This window comes from Lissotriton helveticus, chromosome 3_1, assembly GCF_964261635.1.
Source record: "Lissotriton helveticus chromosome 3_1, aLisHel1.1, whole genome shotgun sequence".
Lineage (NCBI taxonomy): Eukaryota > Metazoa > Chordata > Amphibia > Caudata > Salamandridae > Lissotriton > Lissotriton helveticus.
Genome location: NC_136061.1, coordinates 1,844,131,605 through 1,844,154,445, shown reverse-complemented (window position 1 = coordinate 1,844,154,445; position 22,841 = coordinate 1,844,131,605). Strand labels below are relative to the sequence as shown.

General features: G+C 46.6%; 1 protein-coding gene across 1 annotated transcript in view; it reads left to right on the top strand.

The window, feature by feature from the left end:
* Positions 1–20,540, top strand: part of LOC144823889 (mucin-5B-like) — a 1,747,676-nt gene extending 1,727,136 nt beyond the window's left edge. Inside the window, exon 34 of the mRNA XM_078682783.1 lies at positions 20,143–20,540. Coding sequence (XP_078538909.1) covers positions 20,143–20,326 — 184 coding nt within the window. The 3' untranslated portion in view covers positions 20,327–20,540. The remainder of the gene's footprint in view (positions 1–20,142) is intronic.
* The last annotated feature ends 2,301 nt before the right edge of the window (positions 20,541–22,841 follow it).

Here is a 22,841-nt window from a genome sequence, read left to right as displayed (position 1 = left end):
ATCTTGCAAGTTCACTCTTCTGATTTGGAGAGTTTTTCTTCAATATTCCTTTCAAAGATCTCTTTAACTGTGTTTGATCATAGTTATCAATCCTCCTCCATTCCAGCTTTGCCCATACTACAATCTCTGACAAAAGCTATAATTATACCCAATATCTTTCTGACACATGACTTATCAATCCTTGATGAAAGCAGCGAAAAGGCAACATAGACCCTGTAAGTCTGGTTTCAACTATGGGAACTAGAACAACTGATTCAAAACCACCCCTAACTCCATTGAAAAACAATTGAAGTAATACCAATGAATATCACTCACTAGTGACTATCCCAATAATGCTTGACCATATGCAACTCACAACTAACTCAATTAAAGCTGAGGACCTTTCCTTTATGGAAAAATATGATACAATTATTTCTGATTACCTTCAGGCCCCAAATAGTCCTGTCATGCCACTATAGACCATTGGGACAATCTGCTTAACAGTATAGGTGCAATAGCAGCAGCTTTACATTTCCACTCAGACAAATTGAATATTCAGGTGGATTTGACCTTTTTGTTGAAGGGGATAGCTTTCATATTACAAAATCGGAGCGGTTGAATAGTAAAAGTGAAATCAGATAACAATAGCCAACTAGTCTCATGCACCTGTTGGATAATGTTTCAGATCTACCTATGATAGATGGTAAGATTAAACTAAAGATATAACCATCCTGCAATAGTCAAAAACAACAGAATATCCATCTTTTGGTTGAAAATCAAAACAGCAAGGTCAAATCGGTTGTCAAACTCAAGATTTGTCAACTATGTTAGTAGACCAACATCCGATGTCAAGTCAAGTCAAAATATATGTTTATTGTGACCATAGTCTTTAAACAATACAGTGAACATAACACGGAATGGAGTATGCACCATAAATTCATACACTTATTTATAAAAACGTATCCATTAAAAGATCATACACACCATTATCTAAAGTACAAAAAGTCTATAAAATTTACAATTATATTAAAACTTGTTTTGTATATTAAAACCTATTCACATTCTTACTACACCAAACAATTTCATTCCACTAAAATTCATGCAGTACTACATGTTATTCTTTGGCTCTCGATGCGCTCAGGGCCACCTTTATAAATTTCCCGAGGGCAATTACAATATCGATATAGGGGATTTCTGTTAGAAGGCTGGCCGCCTGCGACCTTGTCTTTACTTCATATTTTATAAAAACTGGGCGCAGCCAAAATTTCCTATGTTCTAGGAGTGTCAGACAGTCTAACAGAATATGCAACAGGTCTACCTTAGTTCCCAAATTACACCTGCAGCGACCTTCCTGATCTAACATTTTTATTTTATGGTCTCTGCTTATTAGCCATGGGTTGATCCCAATTCGTAGCCTCAGGATCTCTTGCCTGAGTCCGCGATTGGGTAATCTATCAAGGTAGGGGAACCAGTTTTTATGGGACCAAGCATTTAGCATATGCACCACTGATTTGTTCTTTGTTAAGTAGCTTATATCATGCAATTTGGAAACTTCTTTCCCCCTTTGCTTCAAATCACTTTTGGTACTAGGGATTTGATATGTTCCCATGTCCAACTCGATCTCTAATGAACTACAGATTCCCTTCAATTTTTCCCTGCTGGCCTTCGCCCATTTTAGCTCGCTTTTCTGGATTTCTTTGCGACACCAGTATGCTACTTTTTTGCTTTCAGGGTCTTCTAATCTTTTCCAGAATCTGATCACAGCCATCTGGGTTAGTATCACCCAAGACTTTGTGCCTATTTCTGTTCTGATGGCTTGTATCATAGCAGATTGGGGAAGTGATAGTAGCCTTTTTATGCAATTCCCCTCTATCACGTCCCAAGATCCCTTACCGCTCAAATAAAGGATCTCTGCGCCATATAAGACTTGGGGGGGATCATTGCTTCAAAAGCTCTAAGCATTGGTCGGTGTGACATCTCACCATAGTCCCCATTAAACCTTTTTAGGCCACATATGGAAGAGAGTGCTTTTGCTTTTTGAGTTTCTAAATGGGTATTCCAATTTAGGGTCCTATCGACCATATACCCAAATATCGGTACTCATTTACTGTCTCCAATTTGAGATCACCTATGTACCAACTAAATCTGCTTGGCTTTTTCCCAAAACATAGGGTTTTAGTTTTATCCAGGTTGATATTTAAAAATTTGCTGGCACAGTATGTATTGAAGGCATTAAGCTTCCTTTGGAGGCCCCTCTCAGTCTGGTCTACTATTACCAGATCATCCGCGTACAGTAGGCAGGGTATCTTGTTTCCATCCATTTTTGGGCTGGCACTACCCTCCACCTCTAGATGTACCGGGAGATCTGACAGGAAGATCAAGAAGAGCTGGGGGGCCAACACACAGCCCTGTCTTAGTCCGTTAGCAATGGGTATTTTTAAGGTCAAGGATCCCACCGTATCTTTAATTACTTGTCCCCAATTTTACCTGTGTAGTTCTTTTATTATAGTAAAGAGGTCTTTTGGAATTTTTAACCTCTTTAATGTCTCCCAGAGGCAGACCCGATCCACAGATTCAAAGGCTGATTTGAAGTCGACAAAACAGCAGCATAACTTGCCATTTTGTTCCGTCGACTTCCTCGCCATCGCCCATAAAGCAAATCCGTGGTCTATTGTCGAGTGGCCCGCTCTAAATCCACCCTGTTCTATGGGAATTATTTGGTGCTCGTCTACCCATGCATTCAGTTGCTTCAATACGATTTTAGAGAACACTTTCTCACCAATATCTAGGAGATTAATCAGACGGTTTTTTTTGGCGCCTCTTTGCTCCCTTTCTTATGGATCGGCCTAATTATGGCCCCCTTCCAGGTTGGAGGCATTTTCCCTTTTTTTAGGACTAACTGGAACATCTTGGCAAGGAATCTTGCCCACCATTTAACCTCGGTCTTCAAAATTATTGCAGGCAGATTGTCTGGGCCTGCTGCCCGAGTTAGCTTAAGCTCTTTTATTGTGAGCTCAACTTGTTCTTCATTGAACTTAAATAAAAGGTCATCTGAGATTTCTTGCCATGTTTTGATCTCCATCTCCTCTCTGGGCATCCTTGCCCCGTACAATTCCCTTATGTACGCTTCCCATGCTGCCTCACTCACCACACAATTTAGTTCACCATCTGTTGTCCCGGCTGCAGCCTTTACTAGTTGCCAAAATTGCCTTAGATTTTTGTTCTCTATGGCTTCTAGTAATTCTGACCAGCATTTTTCTTTATATAATCTTTTTGCGGAGAGAACCATTTGCTTGAATTCTTTTTTCTGCTTCACTAGCTGTTCCTGTCTCTCTTGTGTAAAGTTCTTTTTTTGTTTCCTTTGGGCTGCTCTTATCTCCCTTTTCTTATTTTGGCACGCCACAGAGAACACTTTACCACGGTTTGATTGTTTTACCCTTATGGGCTTATTCCATTTTAAATTTATCTTTAGGCATTAAACAACTTCTTCTAATTTTCCAATGAACCATTCCAATTTTTTATTCTCACAGTTTTCAGGTGCCATTTTTGTTTGCATGGCCTTCAGTTTTTCCATAAATTCCTCAGTTAAACGTGTCGTGACGCGTTTGGGGTACTCAACCTCCTGGGTAATCACCTTTTCTCTCTGTACTTTCCATCCCCCCGCTATCACTATGTGTAGGAGTTTGTGATCGCTCACCTCTTTTTGATCTAACTTAAAGTCCCTAATCTGGTGAAAGTTCCAAGCCTGCAAGAATATATAGTCAATCGGGCAGTTCTGTTGCCCTTGGGTAAACGTTTTTCCTGCCGGTGAGTCTGACTCTATTCTCCCATTTACACAATGAAAACCCCTGCCTCCTAAGACGTGTATTAACGCTAGGTCTTGCTTTGAAGATTCCCCTACTGGGAACCTTGCCAGGTTTATTCCATATGCCTCTAACTGTTCCCTATTCCAAAGGTCGGCCTTTTTTGGGTTTAGTTTATGATTGAAATCGCCCATTATAATTATTATGTCTGCGGGGTAATTTTCTAGAGTACTGTCTACATCCTCTTTAAAACACCTCATTTCCCTTTCATACTCCTCCCTATTGTCCCACTGCATGTACACATTCATTAAAATCAACATTTTATAGTTTAAATCCACCGTCATGAGTTCAATTCTACTTGATTGTACCCATTTGCATTTTGTGTTCAACAGTTTTATTTCCCTCATTACTTTTGTTGAAACCAATGTCAACAGCCCCCCCGAGGGCCTCCCACGATTTTTCTTTATGGCTGGCTGATGTATCTGGGCATAGCCGTCAAGGGTTGGGGTGTCGTCGCATAACCAGGTCTCTTGCAGGCAGGCAATGTCCACTTTTTTTATGGCTTCCGTTATATATTCCCATTTTTGCTCATTGCCAAGCCCATTTACGTTCCAGGTTAAGAGACCTAGTTCTTGCGAACCCCCTCCATCCTATTCAACGTCACTCAAACCCCCTTCCTCATCTGTATCCACTGTATTTCTCTCATTACTTTCTCCCTCGAGATTGCTGTGTGACGACCAGTTACCCCATAAAGAGTCATTCCCTGTGTTGTCGATTACAATGTTCAGAGAGCTTCGATCACCTTTTGATTCTTTATAGAGAATCACTTGCCTCTTCTGTAACCCGGCATGCTGTTTTAAGAAATTGTTATCTTTACAGGTTTTTATCTCTCGCTCTGGGATAATCCTTATTCCCTGTTTCGTTATCTCATTTGAGGCTTTCAGGATTGCCCTTTTTACCAGGTCTGAGTAAAGGGTGATTTTTGTTATTTCCTTTCCATACCTGTTTTCTACAAAGCCAACCTGCTGGAGATCTCTAGTACCGATCCCCCTCAGACTGCCGCATTTCTCAAATGCGGTCAAGATCAATGCCCTATTCAGGGGATTGGTTTTTCTTGTCAGCTTCTCTTTCCTCCCTGCTGGAATCAGGTCCAGAAATAACCATTTGTTATCGTCTCTCTCAATAGAGTTCGTGTTTATTTCATGCGTCTGTTGGCTGGTGATTGTTCTCCCTCCTTTCCAACCTTTATTTCTCATGTTGGGAACTTCATGTGTCTGTGGTCTTACAGATCCATCCAGTAACCTTACTTTTTGTCTCGTCGTACGGATGGAGGGGGGGTTCTCATTTTCCTCCCTGTTAGACTGCTTTTTCCTTGGGGCTCTCGGAGGCTTTGGGGGTGTTGAAGTTTTTGCCTCTACATGTATAAGACGATGTGTTATAAATGTTGGCGCTGAGGCGTTTAGTCCTGACTGCAACCCCCCCTTCGTTGTTTCCCTCCCTTTTCTCTTTCCTGCATGTTTCATTTGTCTGGACTTTCTTATCCGGTCCCTGGTCCCAAGTGTGACGTGCCTTTTTATCAACATAGGTCTTTTTGATATATACACATTGTCCACATATTCTGCAGCATCCTTTGCTGATTGTTCTTCGGGTTTCGGCGATCTTTCAAGGATTACCATCCTTTCTTCTTCAGGTATTATCCTGTCGCTTTCCTCATTTGGTGGTGCTATATCAATTAGCTTTACCCTACTTGGCAATTGGCTCTTTATTTCTCCGAGTTCTTCTTCTATTTTCTTTAGATGTTGTTTCTGAGCCTTCATCACTCCGTTGTTTGAGAGGGTTACTTCCAGGATTCCTTGAAGTGCTTTTTGCAGTAACAGGATTAGATCCATCAACGAGGATGTAGGAGTTTCAGAGAGCACCGAGTCCTGAGTAGTATTTCTGACTGGGATTGCTGGGAAACTTCTCCTCAAGCTCTCTCGCTGTCTTGGGGATTTTTGCAAAGGTTGGTATTGTAGGAGTTGATCTGGTGCGCCTCCCCAGGTAACGCTCTGGTTCTGATCTTCATTTCCCCTATGATCTTCAATCCCTGGTGACAACAGTGAGAACATCTTTGGTGATGATGATAGTCGAGGCACCGGGATTTGGTGATTTTGGCTCTGCAGTGTCAGGTTTAATGATTTACGGTTCACCCCATCTTCCCCATTATCAAGGTTAGCTTCTTCCTGGAGTTCTCCCTTATTTGTCTGGCTTTGAATTTCAACTGGCAAGCCTGAGTTTTCACCAATTTCTCCGCCAATTTCCACTATTTCTTCATCAAGATCCGATGTTATTGCTGGATCTAATGATTTATAGTGTTTGCCTACAAAATCCTTTATGGACTTTGACGCTGCCGTGTTCTCCTTCTGTTTATCGGATGTTTGATTGCAGCCTCTTTTTGCCTTCTGGGCATTCTTCATTACTCTTTTGACTTTTCTTTTCTTTTGTCTCCCCTTACTATTTTCCATAGATGATGCTTGACTTTCCTTGCTTTCATCCAAAGATTTTGAGCCCTCCAATGATTTACTCTTTCCTAAATCATCCAATAATTTTTGCCCTCTTTTAGGCGCCATTTTTAGTCAAGGAACTGTTGTTATACTAAAGGTGGTAACTCTTAATATTTAATTTTACTTTTGTTGAAAATTGTTCACTTACCTCTGTTCTGCCTTAGTTGCCTTCCGCCTGTTGCCTTGCCCCCCTTTGTGTTAACAACTCCGACTTTTCTGGTGGTGTTTGCTCTTCTGAGGGCTAGTACTTCAGTTACACGCCCTTTGTTGCCAGCTTCTAACACCAAAGTTCGAAATATATTGCCATGCAGACTCAGCTGAATTCGCTGATCCGGCTAATAGTCCGAGTCTGCACGAGTGGGGGCTGAAAGGGGGCTGAAAGAGGGGGTCGAGATAGTGTAGGCGTTCAGTGTCGTTCTCCGCAGCAGCTGCGTGTGCAGAGTCTCGTTGTCCTCAGTGAGCCCTCCTGCTCGCGCTGCTCCCGCACCCGCGCCCGCACCCCTCGTCACTCCCTGCCTCTCCCCAAGGACTCCGCTCCTGGCCGAGGCTGGGGAGGAAATCTTTATCGGTTTGCCCGTTTGTCCGCCTGTCACTGGGGTCCGGCTGCTAAGGGCTTACTCCGTGTCCTCTTGCACCGAATTCCCGCGCTCCGTGCTCCGTGCTCCACTCTTCGATGATCGCTGCACTTGGTCTGGCGGGGCGTGGCTTCGGCTAGGCACGATTAGGCGAACAGAGTCCACCATTCACCTTGACGTGGTTAGTAGCTTCTACTACTACCTCACTCTTTCCCTTTATCCGATGAATATTGGAGCTTTGGCAAATAATAGTGAAACTATGACTAATTTTCAACGGCTAAATGCTTCTGAGAAATTTCTCCATGATTTCCACTTTGAAATACAAGATCGGTAGAGTTCCTATTACATGGTTTGTTAACAGTACTAACAGAATCATACAGTAACTCTTGAGCAATCATTACCATGCAAAGAAACGCAGAAGCACAACACACTCAAATGCTACAATTTGCAAAAAGGGCTTACAAAAAGAGGCAGGTAAAGATTGAGAAACGCTCAAAGTAAATCAAAGAAATTAATGAAGACTATAAGCAATGATGAGAAATTAAACGATTGTTATCCAGTAGCCCGATTAACTAAAGTACTGTGTGTTAAAAACAAACTCAGCATCTAAGCCATGTATCTGTGAACAAAGCACCAAGAGGAAAAATTGAAACAGAGGACTGGACCTGGCTCTCAAACCTATTATCTGAATCACTTATCACTAACAATAATTGTTGTGCAGTAAAGCCAGATCAACAACAACAGCCAATCAGATTTTGTTCTTGGAATGTGCATGGTCTCCCAAGACGTATGGAGGGTCCAGAGACAATTTTATTCTTGCATGGTTTCAATATTTTGCTATTCCAAGAAACATGGAGAGAGCAGAGATCTCCGATCATTGGCTATCAAATAGATCACTATTAATGCCACACGTTCCTTGTCTAAAGGTCAAGTTCATAGAGGGTTAACAATATGTAAATGAATAGATATTGATGTTGAATTTCAAGTTCTTACCTTTGATTTGACATGGTTGCAATGTATAAAATTCAAATTTTCATTCTTGTTACTCTTACAAATATTTACTTGAGCACGAGATGGGCTAAAAAGATAACCCAATTAACCATCATGTGGGAAATAGTTGAAACAACCTCATAGCAACTAAAATGTTTGGCAGTCCCATTAATAGTATTGCATAAACGTGTTGTGATCAACTTCATCTTTTTGGCTGTTGTTGCTCAACGAGTATGCCTCTGAGACTTCAACCATGGTTTTGATAGTCAGTTCTTCTCAATACAGCTTTATAATAGACCACACTATAATTTCAAAGGGCTTGCTAACTCATGTTCTTGTATATACTATAACACCAAGATTGGAAAGTGACCATCCGCCACAAGATTTTCTCTTGGACTGATCCATTTGCCTTTGCAGAAAGCCAATGTCCTATACCAAGTTGCTCCCTCATACAACCTAAAATGTTTGGTTTGTATATTTGATAAACAGGAATAGATCTTGTGTTATGCTGAGATATTAAAAGAGAGCGATGCTCCTAGGATACTGAAAATACGTCGCAGAGCTCTCTGGGTGGACTATTTAACCATCTTGTATAGATCACAACTGGTAATCACTACTGGTCATGGGGATTCGTGGTTGAACAGATTACTGGGGAACTGTTGGACCTGACCCTTTTTGGCAGGTTCACCCTGAAACTTTTTGCTTTTTCCTAGCCTATTTCTGTGACCTGGTGATGGTGATTTTTGGGTTCTGCGCACTTTCACTGTGTCCCAGTGGAAAGTGCGTGCGCACTCTGAGTGTGTGGAGTAAGGTAGGCCTGCCCTCCCATAGGAATGCATGGGGAATATGTGTGACCATGGTAGTTCCTGATGTGTGGGGAGTGCAGGGTCGAGTTTGGTATGTGCGAACTCGTGAGATTAAATGCTGCATAATGATGTATGCGCCATGAATGTGTCTAGTGTGGAAGTTGAGTATAGTGCCTTGCCCACATGGCACCTGAGTAATACATCACTGTATGTGGGGCGAGTGTCGCCCCAGAAACAACGGCACTGCAGGGTGCATTTGCACAGTTTAATCTGAGTCATCATTTTTATCCTCATTCTTTGTTTCTCTTCTCAATTTTTCTTCATTGACGTTTGTAACATGTTATAGCGAATGAGATATAAACCCTATAGCAGGATGGGAAATGTAGTTTCATGAACCACAAACATCGAAGTAACGCATTTGAAGGCTAATTAGACTCTAGTCATGAAGGAGGAGTTAGGGCACACGAGGTTGTTTAAAACGAGCGTTTAGAGAAACACACGTAATGCACCTGGGTTTACAACGTAATTGAAGGAATGATTTACAACTTACTGATAATTTTGGCGTAATTGAAGTTTGTAACACGTTATAGCGAATGAGATATAAACCCTATAGCAGGATGGGAAGTGTAGTTTCATGAACCACAAACACCAAAGGAATGCATTTGAAGGCTAATTAGACTCTAGTTATGAAGGAGGAGTTAAGGCACACGAGGTTGTTTAAAACGAGCGTTTAGAGAAACACACATAATGCACCTGGTTTTACACAGAGAGAGGAGGAGGAGAATTGTTTCCATCAGAGGCAGGTATGTTAATGGGGAGAGAGCTCCGTTTGTAACGTAGAGGCTAGCCACGAGCAAAATTGAAAGGCAATATGGGGTAAAATGAAGTATGGTGAAGGCAGGTAGAAGGAAGGAAAGTGACAAACGTAAAAGAATGTAGGAGGGTAATGTGGTAACACGCAAAAACTAGCACGTTATTGAAGGGATGAAGAGAGACGATAGGAGGGCAATGCGGTAACACGCAAAATCTAGCACGTAAGTGAAGGGATGAAGAGTGATGATATGCGGTTTTAGTCTTGGCGTTTGCTCTCTAAATTAACGTGAAAGGGGTTTTTTTTGTGTAATGTCGTAAACAAACTCACGTGGCCAGATACAGGTGGTTGATCTAGATACTTAAACAAACACTCTGTAATGAAGACTTGAGTATACGAGAATATAGATGTGACGTAAATTATAGGTGGCAATGTTTGGCAGTTTAACATAACTTTGGTTTATGATACTTGCTGTAGGTTTGATTCGCACTGGCACAAAGAAAGAGAAAATAAGAAAAGGTGTGTTTTTTATTAAGAATTGTAAATTATGAAGTTTTATTGATGATTTATTTCACATGATTTTGTATCTGATGTTAATGGATGTTTATTTAACATTCGCAGTTAACCCTGACGAAGGGCTGGAAGGGCCCGAAATGCATTGGTCTAATAAAATACTGTTTTTGATGGATCTTGGCGTTTGTACTTGTTTTGGGAAAAAGGTCCGGATGGACAAACCTGAACATGAGAAAATTAAGAAAATTGGCATGTTGTCTGACGTGTGGAATTATACAGCATCTGAAATACGTGAAAAAAATATGAAGAAAAATTGAGAAGAGAAACAAAGAATGAGGATAAAAATGATGACTCAGATTAAACTGTGCAAATGCACCCTGCAGTGCCGTTGTTTCTGGGGCGACACTCGCCCCACATACAGTGATCTAGTGTGGAAGTGCCACTTCTAGACATGGGTGTGCGTGTTGAGATTAGCATGCTGATGTGAGGGGAGGGGTGCACCTGGGTCCTGAATAGGGCTGGGCTTTCCCCACACAATGCTGGCTCCGCCCCCTGTGGTGCGACTGATGACCCTAGCCTGACTAGTGAATGGGAGGGGAGGCTGAGCTCATCAAGGGAGCTCCCAAACCAGCTGCGCCTAGTTTTTCCCCCACCCTGCACCTTTAGACAAAGGAATTCACTGTATAAAAAGGGGCTGTGTCCCCATACAAAATGTTCTTGTTTCTGACTTGAATCCTGCCAGGGGCATGCTGCTGCTTGGGCCCAGGGGAAGGCTTGCCTCCCTGGGGCCTGCCCAGCCCCTGGATACCTGATGGACTTGGAGGCTGGAGGACTTTCCTTTTTCTTGGGAGCTGCTTGCTCCCTCTTTTGGTGCCTAGGACTTTGAGGGTCCCTCCTGCCCTCTTCACCTATGGGGGCTGTGTTCTTGGGACCCTCCTAGTTGTAGGGGTCATTTTCTGGGGACCTTTAGTGCTGCCTGTGCCCCTAGTGCCTGGGAAGCGCTTTATTTTGTCCTTCAGCGCTGAGAGCGCTTTGTCTGGCTTATAGCGCTTGAGAGCGCTGTATTTAACTTATAGCGCTGGGAGCACTTTACTTGGCCCCCAAGCGCTTAGTAGCGCTTTTATTTTTATTCTCGAGGGTGCCCACTCCTCATTTTTGCCCCTTTGTTTCACCGCCTCGGCCCGAGCCGTTTTTAACAATGGCCGCTGTGTCCGCAGCCTGCCTGGTTGTGGGCGGGGCCGTGGACGGAAGAGGAAGCTTGCGAGAGGGAGGTCGGGAGCCCACCCCGCCTCCTCGAGTGCCGGTGAGAAGCCCCGGTCCCGAGATGTGGGACCGGGAGAAGGGGCCGGCGTGAGAGCGTGGACGCGGGGCTCCCATGCAGAGAGGGGAGCCCCGCGATTGCCGCCGAGTGAAGCGCTGCGCTGCGAGACTGGGAGGAGTAATGCTGGTCCCGCAGCAGAGAGAGAAGTCCCGCGCCGCCTGCCCAGAGGAGCCATGACGGAGGACAACAGCCCGGTGAGTGGACACGGGCTGGGGGGCTCCAGGCAGGTGTTGGTGCCAGTCGAGGGCACAGAGTCAGAGCAGCCCCGTGTGCTCAGTGGGCCGCTCCAACGTTGGGGGTATGTTTGGTTGAGGAGCCGAGCTGGCCCCCCGCTCCTTAGAAGTTGCTGTAAAGCCGTGGGGGGGCCAGAGAAGCCCAGGCTGGGCCCCGTGGCCTCATCGCTGGGTACATATTTACTTTAGAGGTCCCGAGCCTCTCCCCTCATTTCTGCCTTATTGTTTTTAGAGGCCAATGGCTCCCCAGGGTAGATGAGTAATTTGCCAGAGCCAGAGAGCTCCAACGTTTGGGGGCACCTGTGATTGTGTAAGGGGCCAGTGGGCCCCAGGGGTGCAGTTGATTGACCAGAGCCTGTGTGGCTCCAGCATGTGGCGCAGATGTGACTTTAAGGACCTGTGTCCTGTCCACAGAGTTTGAGGGGACCTGTTAACTTTCAGAGCCAGAGGGCTCCAACAGTGGGCGCAGTTTTGTTTCCTAGGGTCAGTGAGGGCCCTGTCGCAGTTCTATTGATTCCCAGCTGCCCAGCAATTGGTGGGCAGCTGCACCGTTTAGGCGCCAAGGGAGAGAGAGTCCTTGTGTGGGACAGAGATGGCACAGAGGTGCCAGGCCTTCTACAGCTGCACAGCACTTAGTGCCAGCTGCGGCGTTTAGGCCCTGTTGTTGTTCCCAGCTGCCCAGCAATTAGTGGGCAGCTGCAACGTTTAGGTTTGCGCCGGTGGCACACCCCTGACTGGCGCTGCATTGGCAGCGCGCCCTGACATTCTGGACACAGGGCTTTTTGAGTCCCCTTGTTGGATGGCCAGTTGGCCAGGGGGCTGGTATGTGGGTAGGGTGCAAGGCCCTATTGTGATTTTTGCGCAATGTGATTTTGCTATGTTTATGATAGTAATTGCCTAAGGTGATGTTTTGCGCAATTGTGTTTTCTTACACCTCTGAATGTGTTGATTATACATCATGTGTTTTTCCTGTATTGCACCTCTGAATGTTTTAGGCATCATGTGTTTTCCTTCCCTACACCTCTGAATGTTGTGATGCATCATGTGTAATGTGTTCTTGCCTATACCCCTACAGGTATTGTGATACTTAGGTGGTTGTTTTCTCCTAGTACAGGTAGTGCTAGTGAAGCCCAGGTTCCCTGCGCAATATTCTCCTAAGGTGGTTAGGATTGCGTAGGTGGTACTTACCTGGTACCAGTAGTTACTGGTTGTGTGCTAAAGTGATTATTATCCTATGATCTACAACTTGCTATTTCTAACAGTATTTCTAGTTCTAAAAGTGCTGATTCCTGACAGTGGTCCAGGTGGCCCTGTCTTGTACATAATCCCTTGTGAATATTGCCCGTGCCAGTTGGCACAATGTACATGTGTGATTATGATCTAATGTGTTTTGACAATACAAAAGATATTTTTATATAACCTTGTATGGAGTTCCTTTTGTGGTGTGCCTAGGATGTTGTTGCTGTTGTGTGCGTGCGCAAATGCTTTACACATTGCCTCCGGGATAAGCCTGTCTGCTCGTGCCAAGCTACCAAGGGGGTGAGCAGGGGTTATCTTGGCGTGCGACTCCCTTGCCCTGACTAGAATGGTGGTTTCTGCCTGGCTTGGGCGTAAGACTTAGCCAACCAGAAAATCCCAGTTCTAACAGAAACTCAAAGGTGAAACTGGATGATATTCTTATGAAAACCAGCTAAACCAAACTGTGTCATTAGGTGGGTTGTGCTTCATCATATTACCCGACTGCAGAGCTGCTCAAAAAAGAATAAACAACAGTACTCTGGGAATTGATTGGGTCAAATGGGACACCAGGCCCAAAAGGCCTGCCTAATGCCATTTTCAGGGTTGATACCGAACACTGGTCACTAGTATTGACTCTCTGTTGTAATGAAGTTATCTTGACTGAAACTGTCCCAAAATCATGTCGAAGGAAGTATCTTGCAATGCAACTATTTACCAACAAATTATCGCTTAATTGCTCGTACAGACGTTGAGGTTTAGGTTTTTTGCTTTCCATTTATTAGAGGAGCTAGAAAATTGGGTAGCAGATACAAACCTTTAATCAGTGAAGGATTTCACAAGTGTCTGTCAACATCTATCAATTTGCTTGCTGTAATGGTATTGGTTGAGTCTGCGATATTAAGTAAGCAAAAACATCGATCCAAAGGTGACTTTCTATACAGTTCCTTGGTTTGGGCCCTGCTTCCGCAAAAGTTAGCTGCTTGGGGGGCACCCCTGAAACTCTTTGACCATATTATACACCTATATATGAACACTAGGGCCCAGACTAAGCTGGGAGATGGAGCATCTAATTCCCAGAGTATTGAAACATTGAATGGCCTAAAACCGGGGAGCATATTTGTCCCCTGTTTATTTAGTCTTTTTCTTGCCGAACTTACCCAATATTGGGAAAACACATTCATTCTCATTCTCTTAAGTTATCAAATGCCTCTTTAAAATGCCTCCAATATGCTATTGATGTTCCTTTGCTAAGTCAGACACTTATTGGAATGCAGAATCTAATCAACTTCTTTGATAAATACATATCAGCCAACCACCTTTTGCTTAACATCAAAAAACCTAACATTAAGTCAGTTGGAGCATCTCCACTCAGACCATGGTCTTGGCATAAAAGAAGGAAACAAACTGAATCAGCCAAAAGCTACAAATACCTTGACATCTTGTTCAACAATAGGATCTCTTTCAAAGATCACTTCAACCTACTGAGAGCCAAAGTTGCCACCAACATTTATGCCTTTAAATCTGTCCAGATATGCTCAGCTAGTAAAAGTATTGTCAGGCAAATTAATTCCAGCTTTAATTTATGGCTCAGTTATCTTTTAAGAGAAAAATGTCAGTACATTGGATCTGCGGGACATTAAAGTAGTACAATCAGTTTTTATTATTTAAAAAAAAATATTGGCCAGGCACACATTTGTTTAGAGTTTGGACTCCAAAGCCAAGCCTTGGCGCAGCAGGCAGCACATTCTAACATTCTCTGTTGATTCAGAATCTGTCTTTCTTGCAAATATGTGCTGCTAGGAAATCTTCAACGTTGTCCACACTGGTCCATGGTGGGCATAGATGTTAGATTCCCTTCAAAACTTTGGATTACAGACTCAGTGGCCTAATCATATGCCCGCGATACACCTTAAGCACCTTTTGAATCAATCAACAGAAGTCCTTTAATTTCACTTGAATTAAGGTGTAATTCCAGCCAAAAAGCATACCTGTTCAATTATTAATTCTTGAAAAACACTGATCATGGGGGGCGTGGCTTGGAGGGCATCGATGGCGGTCGCAGCTTAGAGGAGCTCCCGCCGGCCCAGTCATAATCTGCTCTTTTATCCTGGTCCCCGAGCCCGCTAACTGCCTTACCGGTGTGGGTAGTGTTCCTGGCGGTGTCCGGATCTCTCCGGTGTGCCGACCCGTTCTCCCTGCCGTCCCGGTGACCCGGGATTGCCGGCGGCGGGGTGCGGCCTGGTGTACACAAGTGGAGCCGGGACCTCGATTTTCAAGGTCGGACGCCGACGGCCGGTGATCGGGCCGGTCGGGTGATCCCCCGCGCAGAGGCAGCACCGCCGGAGCTTGTGGACGCTACTGTGGGGCCCAGTGGAGCAGCCTCCTACCTTGAGGTGACCCTGTGACGGCGGAGAGGCGCAGCGGCCTGTACAGACCCCGGGCAGCCGGGGCCTCGATTTTCGCGACCCCAAGCCGGCCCGGACCCGGATGACGGTGGGTTGCTGAGGCCCACCCCTGATGTTGTTGGGGCGGTTGCCACGCCCGACGACCACTGGGCACACACAGCAGGAGGAGCACGGAAGGAGTGGATTGTGGCAGGGGCCCGGCTGCCTGGTGGACTCGACATTGCTCACGCAGTAAGCCCTGCGGCACGCTTCCCCTGGTCTGGCCCGAGGCCACTTGACATCTGCGGCACGTCGGAGAGGGTCCCTGCTGGATCCTGCATTGGGCACCTGGGGCATCCGAGTGCGACTGTGGCCGACCTGGCCCTGGGGACACTGTGGCCTGGACTTTGGCAACCCCCGGCCGGGCTGTATCCTCACCGGCTCCTAGACGAGGGGTGCGAGCGCTGTGCAACCGGGGCGCTAGAGGGTCGAGCGCCGCGTCCAATTTGGTGTGCTGGGACGGATTTCACGGTGCTGGCTGTTGAGGTGGACGGATGGTGCATCGACGACGCTGCATAGTGCTGTTCAGTGGGGCTCACGTACACACCTGGAGGGACGAGCCTGCTGCCCGAGTGGTGCCTGGAAGTCTTCCACAGACGGTCCGCGACAAACTGTGAGTGCCCCCCCTCTCCTCCTCCCCCCTGGTGGACCTGCGTTAAGGCGCTGCGACAAGACTTGTGGCCCGGGGGTGATCAGGGCTATCCAGTTTGAAGACCAGAGTGCCTACCCTGCATCGTCTGCTGCTGTGGTCACGAGTGGGGTGTGAGGTGGCCAGGAGGACGGCGGAGCTGGACGCCCCAGTGTCTTGAAACTATACTGTCGGTGCTCTGGTTCGCAGGTCCTGGGTGAGGTCCGAACCGAGGCCTCGGAGGCCCTGAGCAAGTGACGGGGCTGTCCTGTTGGCGTTCCCGTCGGGGCTTGCCGCCCGGAGCGTGGCTGCGGTGCCCGTGATCTGGGGGTGCCCATTGGGGACGGCGTTCAGGCCCGGACGGTGTCTCCTTGGCCCACCGAGTGGACGCTGCTGTTGAATTATTGTCGACGAGGGACCCACCGCAGTGGCTGAGAGGCCCTCTTCACTACCACTAAACATGACGAGAGGTGGGGGCGGCACTGGTTCCGCCAAGCAAGGGCCGATTGATAAATTCACGGGTCCCAGTGGGGGATCCGGGGCCTCCGGGGGTGGCCAGGGCACAGGTCCTGATAATGCGGCCCTAATGGCCGCCATTACGCAATCCAGAGACATGCTTGATGCCAAAATAGGTGCGGTTGGAGCCGATGTCATGCTGCTGCGTCAAGATCTCCGCAATGCTGTGGCCCGCATCACAGAAACCGAAACTCGGATTACAGGGGTAGAGGATGATATGGTGGCCCTAAAGAAAAAGGTGGAGGACATGGCCAGGATTCAAAAGGGGCTGGCACTCCGTGTCGAAGATGCGGAAGGGAGGGCGCGAAGGAACAATCTGCGCTTTGTGGGCTTTCCAGAGGATTGTGAGAAGGGGTCCATGGATGTGTTCTTGACGCACTGGTTGGAGAGTTGGCTTCCCCCGGACGTCCTATCACGCTGCTTTGTGGTGGAACGCGCCCATAGGGCCCTGGCGCAGAAACCGCCGGCAGGAGAGCGACCTCGTCCAGTCATCTCCAAAATCCTCAACTTTCATGACAGGGACGCTATACTTCGAGAAGCTAGAGTCAAGGAGGATTTGTTGTTCGAGGGCCACAGGATTATGATTTTCCCAGATTATACCAAGCTGGTGCAGCAGCAGCGCCGATCCTTCCAAGATGCGAAAGCCAAATTGCGTGGACTGAAAATTCAGTATTCACTGTTGTACCCGGCTCGTCTGAGGGTTGTGTTTCACTCCAAGACCCACTTTTTTGACACCCCGGAGGCGGTGTTTAGCTGGACGGACGAGACGGTCAGGATCCGACCAAATGCCCAGCCGGGCCTGAACTCTGGAGCATCACGTGGATCGTCGCATGAGAGGGGCGAATCTTCCAACAGGAGCAGAAGGCACAGGAAGTCTCGGTCACGGAGGCGCTCCCAATCCGGGGGTGGCCAGCTGGATGGCGCGCAGTCGGATACTGCTCAGTCTGGGACTGGGACATGAGGGCCGTGGAGCCCCATTCTTGATTTCAGAGCGACATTTCGTCACTAGCCTCTACTGGTGGCCATAGGGGTAGCTTTACTGATTGATGGGTTGGCGTATGGTGTGGTGTGATTTGGGCCATGGCTGGACACAGGAAGGGCGTAATATCTGTTGTAGTGCGGTCCCGCTGCGCGTAAGCGGTGGGTCACATGTGACTGATGGGGCTCGGGGTACTGACCCATGGGCGGCCTGATCCTCTCACGTTTGAGGGGGGGCCCTAAGGGGAGGTACTGTTAGTTGGGGAGAGTGGGGGGATCCATTGGCATGGGTGGCTTTGGGCGCTCTGTTTTGGGCCTGAAGCTTTTTATGCCGCGACAGGTACTTCAATGTTCCATGAGGTATAGGGGTGGGGGAGGGGGGATAGGTGGAAATTTGGTTGTTGGGGGAGTTGTGTTGGGGGACAGGGAGGGGGGGGGGGTACGGGGTGGTTGGGCAGGGATGCACGTGATTTTTGCTGCTGTGATTTCTGTACTACAAGGTGCTTGGGCTAGGTCCGGGGGTTTTCAGATGCTCTCCCACCGAGACTATGGGTGATTCCCCGGAGAAGGCGCCGGTTAGTGGCTCCATGAGAATTCTTAGTTGGAATGTCAGGGGAATGCTGGACAAAATTAAACGGGGAGCAGTGCTGCGCTGGGGTAAGAGGGACTCAGCGGATGTCATGCTATTGCAGGAGACCCATATGTTGGGAACGAAGATACTGAGTTTACAACGATTTGGCTACACCCAGGTGTTCCACGCAGGCTTTACCAGGGGGTCGAGAGGGGTAGCTGTCCTCATTCATAGACGACTGTCTTATACTCACGAACGCCATTGGCTTTATCCCCAGGGTCGGTATGTGTTTGTTAAGGGCATGATTGGTGCAGAACCGGTGGTGTTTGGCAGTGTATATGCTCCCCCACCCCTGCAATGGTCTCTTGCGGAGCGCCTGTTTGAACTGTGGGCCGAAATTCCGGACTGCCTAGCTGTGATCGGGGGTGACTGGAATGACGTGATGGATGTAGGTCTGGACAGACAGAGAATGCAAGTGGCCGCAGTAGCGCCTACCCCTACCCGTCTGAAAGCGATGATTGATGGGTTGGGTTGGGTGGATGTTTGGCGGCATTTACATGTCAGGACGCGTGAATACACGTATGTGTCGGCAGTGCATGGCTCCTTCTCCCGGTTGGACTGTGTGTTTGTTCCTGGGGCCTTCCTAGATAGGGTGAAACAGGCCGTGATTCAACCTCGGGGACTGTCGGACCACTCCCCGGTCGCAGTACGGATTGCCCTGTGTAAGCCGCTTTCGGTATTTATGAATCGGTAAAATAGAAGGAGGGAGATTTAGGTACATTCGGTAATTGAATTACCGAATCTGTAAAAATCGGTATTTACCGAATCGGTAAATACCGATTCGGTATTGCCCATTGATTCCTATGGGCCTTGAAGCCCATAGGAATCATTGGGCAATACCGAATCGGTATTTACCGATTCGGTAAATACCGAGTCCAGCAAGGGTGCAGGGGGTGTCACTTTGACACCCTCTAGCACCCCAAATACAGGCATGTGTGCCATGTGGCACACAGACATGCCCTAAGGGCATGCCTGTCTGTCACATGGCATAGGTGTGCATGCACACCATGTGCAAGCACACCTGGATTTGGTATTTTACCACCCAATTGGATTATGTGGTAAAATACCGAATCTGAAAGGCCTTTGGGACTCAGAAGAGTCTCATCTACATCTAGAAGTTACCGATTCGGTAAAAATACCGAATCGGTATTTTACCGATTCGGTAAATTTACCGATTCTGTAAATTTACCAAATCAGTAAAGTTGGCCCCCTACATCTCAAAAACCCATGGTAAATGGCCACCTACATCTGGCCCAAAGTGTATTGCTAAGAAGATTAAAAAAATTAAACTTTGCCCCATATTTCAAAGCCAACCACCCAGGTTGGTGGTGGTAGGAAATGATCAGTATGTGATGTATCAAGGGGAAGAAGGAGTCCTGCAAGAGGCATACATAGAGGCTATTGCCTCTGATCATCGCCATGGTATTTTTAAAGGAGTTGCAGACACATTTTTTCGGATGGAACGTGGCTTCAGAAGCTCTGGAGGTGATGAATACTGGAGGTTAGAGTAGCAGAATTTCAGGGGCAGATATGAAGGTCAAAGAGCAGCATGTGCTCAGGATGCTGGGAGCCATTTATTTCAGTTGGGGTGAATTTAGCATGAGGGTTCAGGTGGCTGTCGAATTACTGATAGTATTGAACTGGTCGGATATTCCCCTTTGGCTGATAAAGAAAAGAATTGTGTAAGAGAAACAAGAGTATAAAATGTTGCCACTCAGGATGGTCCTTATAGCGAAAATATGACTTATAGCTGCAGGTCTTAACTTGCAATGTGTTTTACTGACATCCCGACTACTCTGTTAATGTATTGTTGTTTGAGACCATTCTACACTCTACAGTCAACATCATCAATGTTCTCTAAAGCTACCTCTCCAATAGAAAGATAGAATTTTTACATTTATATGTCTGACTGTAAATCTGTATCTATTAATCATGAGGCATGAAGTAAAAAAGGTTGTGTTTTGTTTTACTTCCCTAATTAAGAGGGGCAGAGGTCTTACCTTCCAGCCATTGGACTTCTGAACGTTTTGCACACTGCGTACCATGTCATCATTGGCCTAATTTGCCACCCATTGTGTTTTTTCTGGTCCTGGATACACTGTCTGATGAACATCATTTTCTCTATCATCCAGGTATTCGCATGAGGCTGGGGCAATGAGACATAAATGCTTCTGCTGCCTCGAGACCGAGACCCGCAGTGCTGAGGTGGATCTGCTGTGCCTCGACGGGAGTAGCCTCAAGTACAGCTATGTGTACGTCGAAGAATGCTCTTGCACTGAGACCCAATGCCAGGCATTTCAGCCAACTTTACCATAAAGAACTGGACATCACTCCCTTTTGGAAAGGCAACATTGCGTGAGACGGACAATGATTTCTGATTTGCACTGCTTGTTGCAGTCTGTAGAATTGCTTGAGGGGAACCGCTGTACTCTAAAAAAGTAGAGCCGGATGAATTGAATTGCTGTTCTGAATATTGTCGATTTTCTGTGGAATAGAAACAGGTTTTACGTGGCTGCTGCCTTCTGTTTAATAAAACCGATCTACTTGTAGCTCAACTGGTCTTTCATTGACTTTCAGCTCATTTATTCAACGACGCCTTTTCAAGTTTGCAGAACACGCCTTGGTGTGCACAATAAGAGCTGCTTGAACAGGTAGCTTGGTTAGAATCTTCCCTGCAATGATTTGCACTACCATTCAAAAGTTTAATATCATTGAAGTCAATCGAAAGCGAAAGGAGTATAGCACTTAAACAAATCAACACTACCAACGTACTGTGTCTTAGCAATGGCACTATCAAGGTTTAAAAAAAAAGAAATGACACTGTCTTAGCAATGGCGCCAAAAAGGTTGTAAACAAGCATTTACAATGCAAATAGGTTGCGCATTTGGGAGTTTAAGCTATTGGCATTGTAAATGACAATGCCTTTTATTTAGGTTTTAAAATCCAAAACATAAATAAAAGGCATTGTCCTGTACAATGCCAATAACTCAAGTCATTGCAAGACCTATTGCGTTGCAAATGCTTGTTTTTTGTGGAGGGAATATCCACTATGAGGCTTAGCCGATGAGTTAACTGAGCTAGTGTTGCATTTGAGATCATTTGATTGGATGGATGAGAATTTCTGGGGGTCGGGGAACCTTGATCTGGCCATGTCATCCTCTTTTCTGAAGGAGTTGTTTTCAGTAGCTGTGTGAGGCTTTCCCTTCATCTAGGGGGTCACATAGTGTGGTGTAGATTTGGGAGATGACTGAATCAGGAGTCTCCTATTGACTTTCCTGCTCTTGGTTACCACCTATAGTCCATTCCCTTCTGCAGGGTTCTTGGTGTCCTCGGAGGCTCTCCAGGAAAAGATTTTACGTAATTGTGGTGAAGATTGTCTGTTTTCATGGTGTTGCTCGGTGTGAAACTGAGGTATTTGTTCATTGCAGGTTTTGGGTGAGTGGTTAAGGCCCTCTCGTATGTGAGGGCATTTCTTGGGAGGTCGTGGAGGAGGCTGAAGATGAAGAGAATGTGTTAATACCTGCGTTCTGGTAAAAAGTATTTGAGGCATGATGACCATGTGGTTCATGTCTGGAGACCTGTTATTAGGAGAGCAGCAAATCAAGGCCACATGCTAATTTTGTAAACAGTTTATCCTTTCACAGCAATTAAGCCCTTCTATTTACTAAGCAGCTCTGCCCATTCACTCCTTTGCCTGATTGCTGTGATGTGGATCCTCCTCTGCTGCACATCATGTCCTGCACAACTTCCTGCAGTTGGGTCTGTGCTCCGTCCATGGCCTCAGTGCTGCTGTGATGTGGATCCTTGTCTACTGCACGTCCTGCTGCACACACCTCCTAGCCCTGGGTCTGTGCCCATTCACTCCTTGGCCTCGGTGCTGCTGTGATATGGATGCATCTCGGCTGCACACACCTCCTAGACCCCGGTCTGTGCTCACTCTCTTGGCGCAGAGGGTGTGCTGCTGAAGGTCACTCCTGGGCCTGTGGGGGCAGCCAGCAACGAAGGGCATTGGTATGATAAGTTAAGATAACCACTATCTTCCCATTACTAAAAAATGTGGTTTCGGGAAAACCCAATGACACCCATACTCACTCTACCACCTCTCAGGACCTGTTGAGTCCACCCGCCTCGTCTTCGGGAAGGTCTTTACTCAATATAAACCACTCTTTGCCACTGGATCATCACAGAGTGGCTCTGTCACCTGTTGAGATGCTGTCCCCTGTTGTCATACCTCAACTAGGAAAGCCCTCACCCCATCTAAACCACCCTTTGTCTCTAGATCTTCACAAAGGTGCGCAGTCCCCTATTGATGTGCCCCAACCAACTAGACCCTCATCTCAGATGGTGAGACACTTTTCACTGGTCAAACAGCTTGCCAGTCTGATCCTACCCGATCCTCGACTGGAGAGACCCCGTATGACCTACTGGCTCTTCCTCCAATGACTGATCCCTCGTCCCTCAGCCTTTTCCCTACGACTCATACCAGTTTGGAATCTGGATAAACGCCCACCACTGTTCTTGATCCGTCAATCCCAATCATTCCAGCTTTGAATTTACCTAACCCTCAGTTCACTGATCACACCCCCTTTGCAAATGCTCCAACCTCACCATTAAAGGGACATGGAACCCCTCTAGCCCCTAATGACCAACTTCCTCCCCAGGAACTAGTCACCTCCAACATGGACCCCATGGGCTCACACCGAGACCCCGCTTCTCTTCTCGATTTCCCTACATTCCCTCCACCCCTCACCCAACACTCAGACTTGGCTACGCGCCTGGATGATATATCTCTCCAGTTGCACCTTCTCAGTTCTGAACTACATGACCTGAA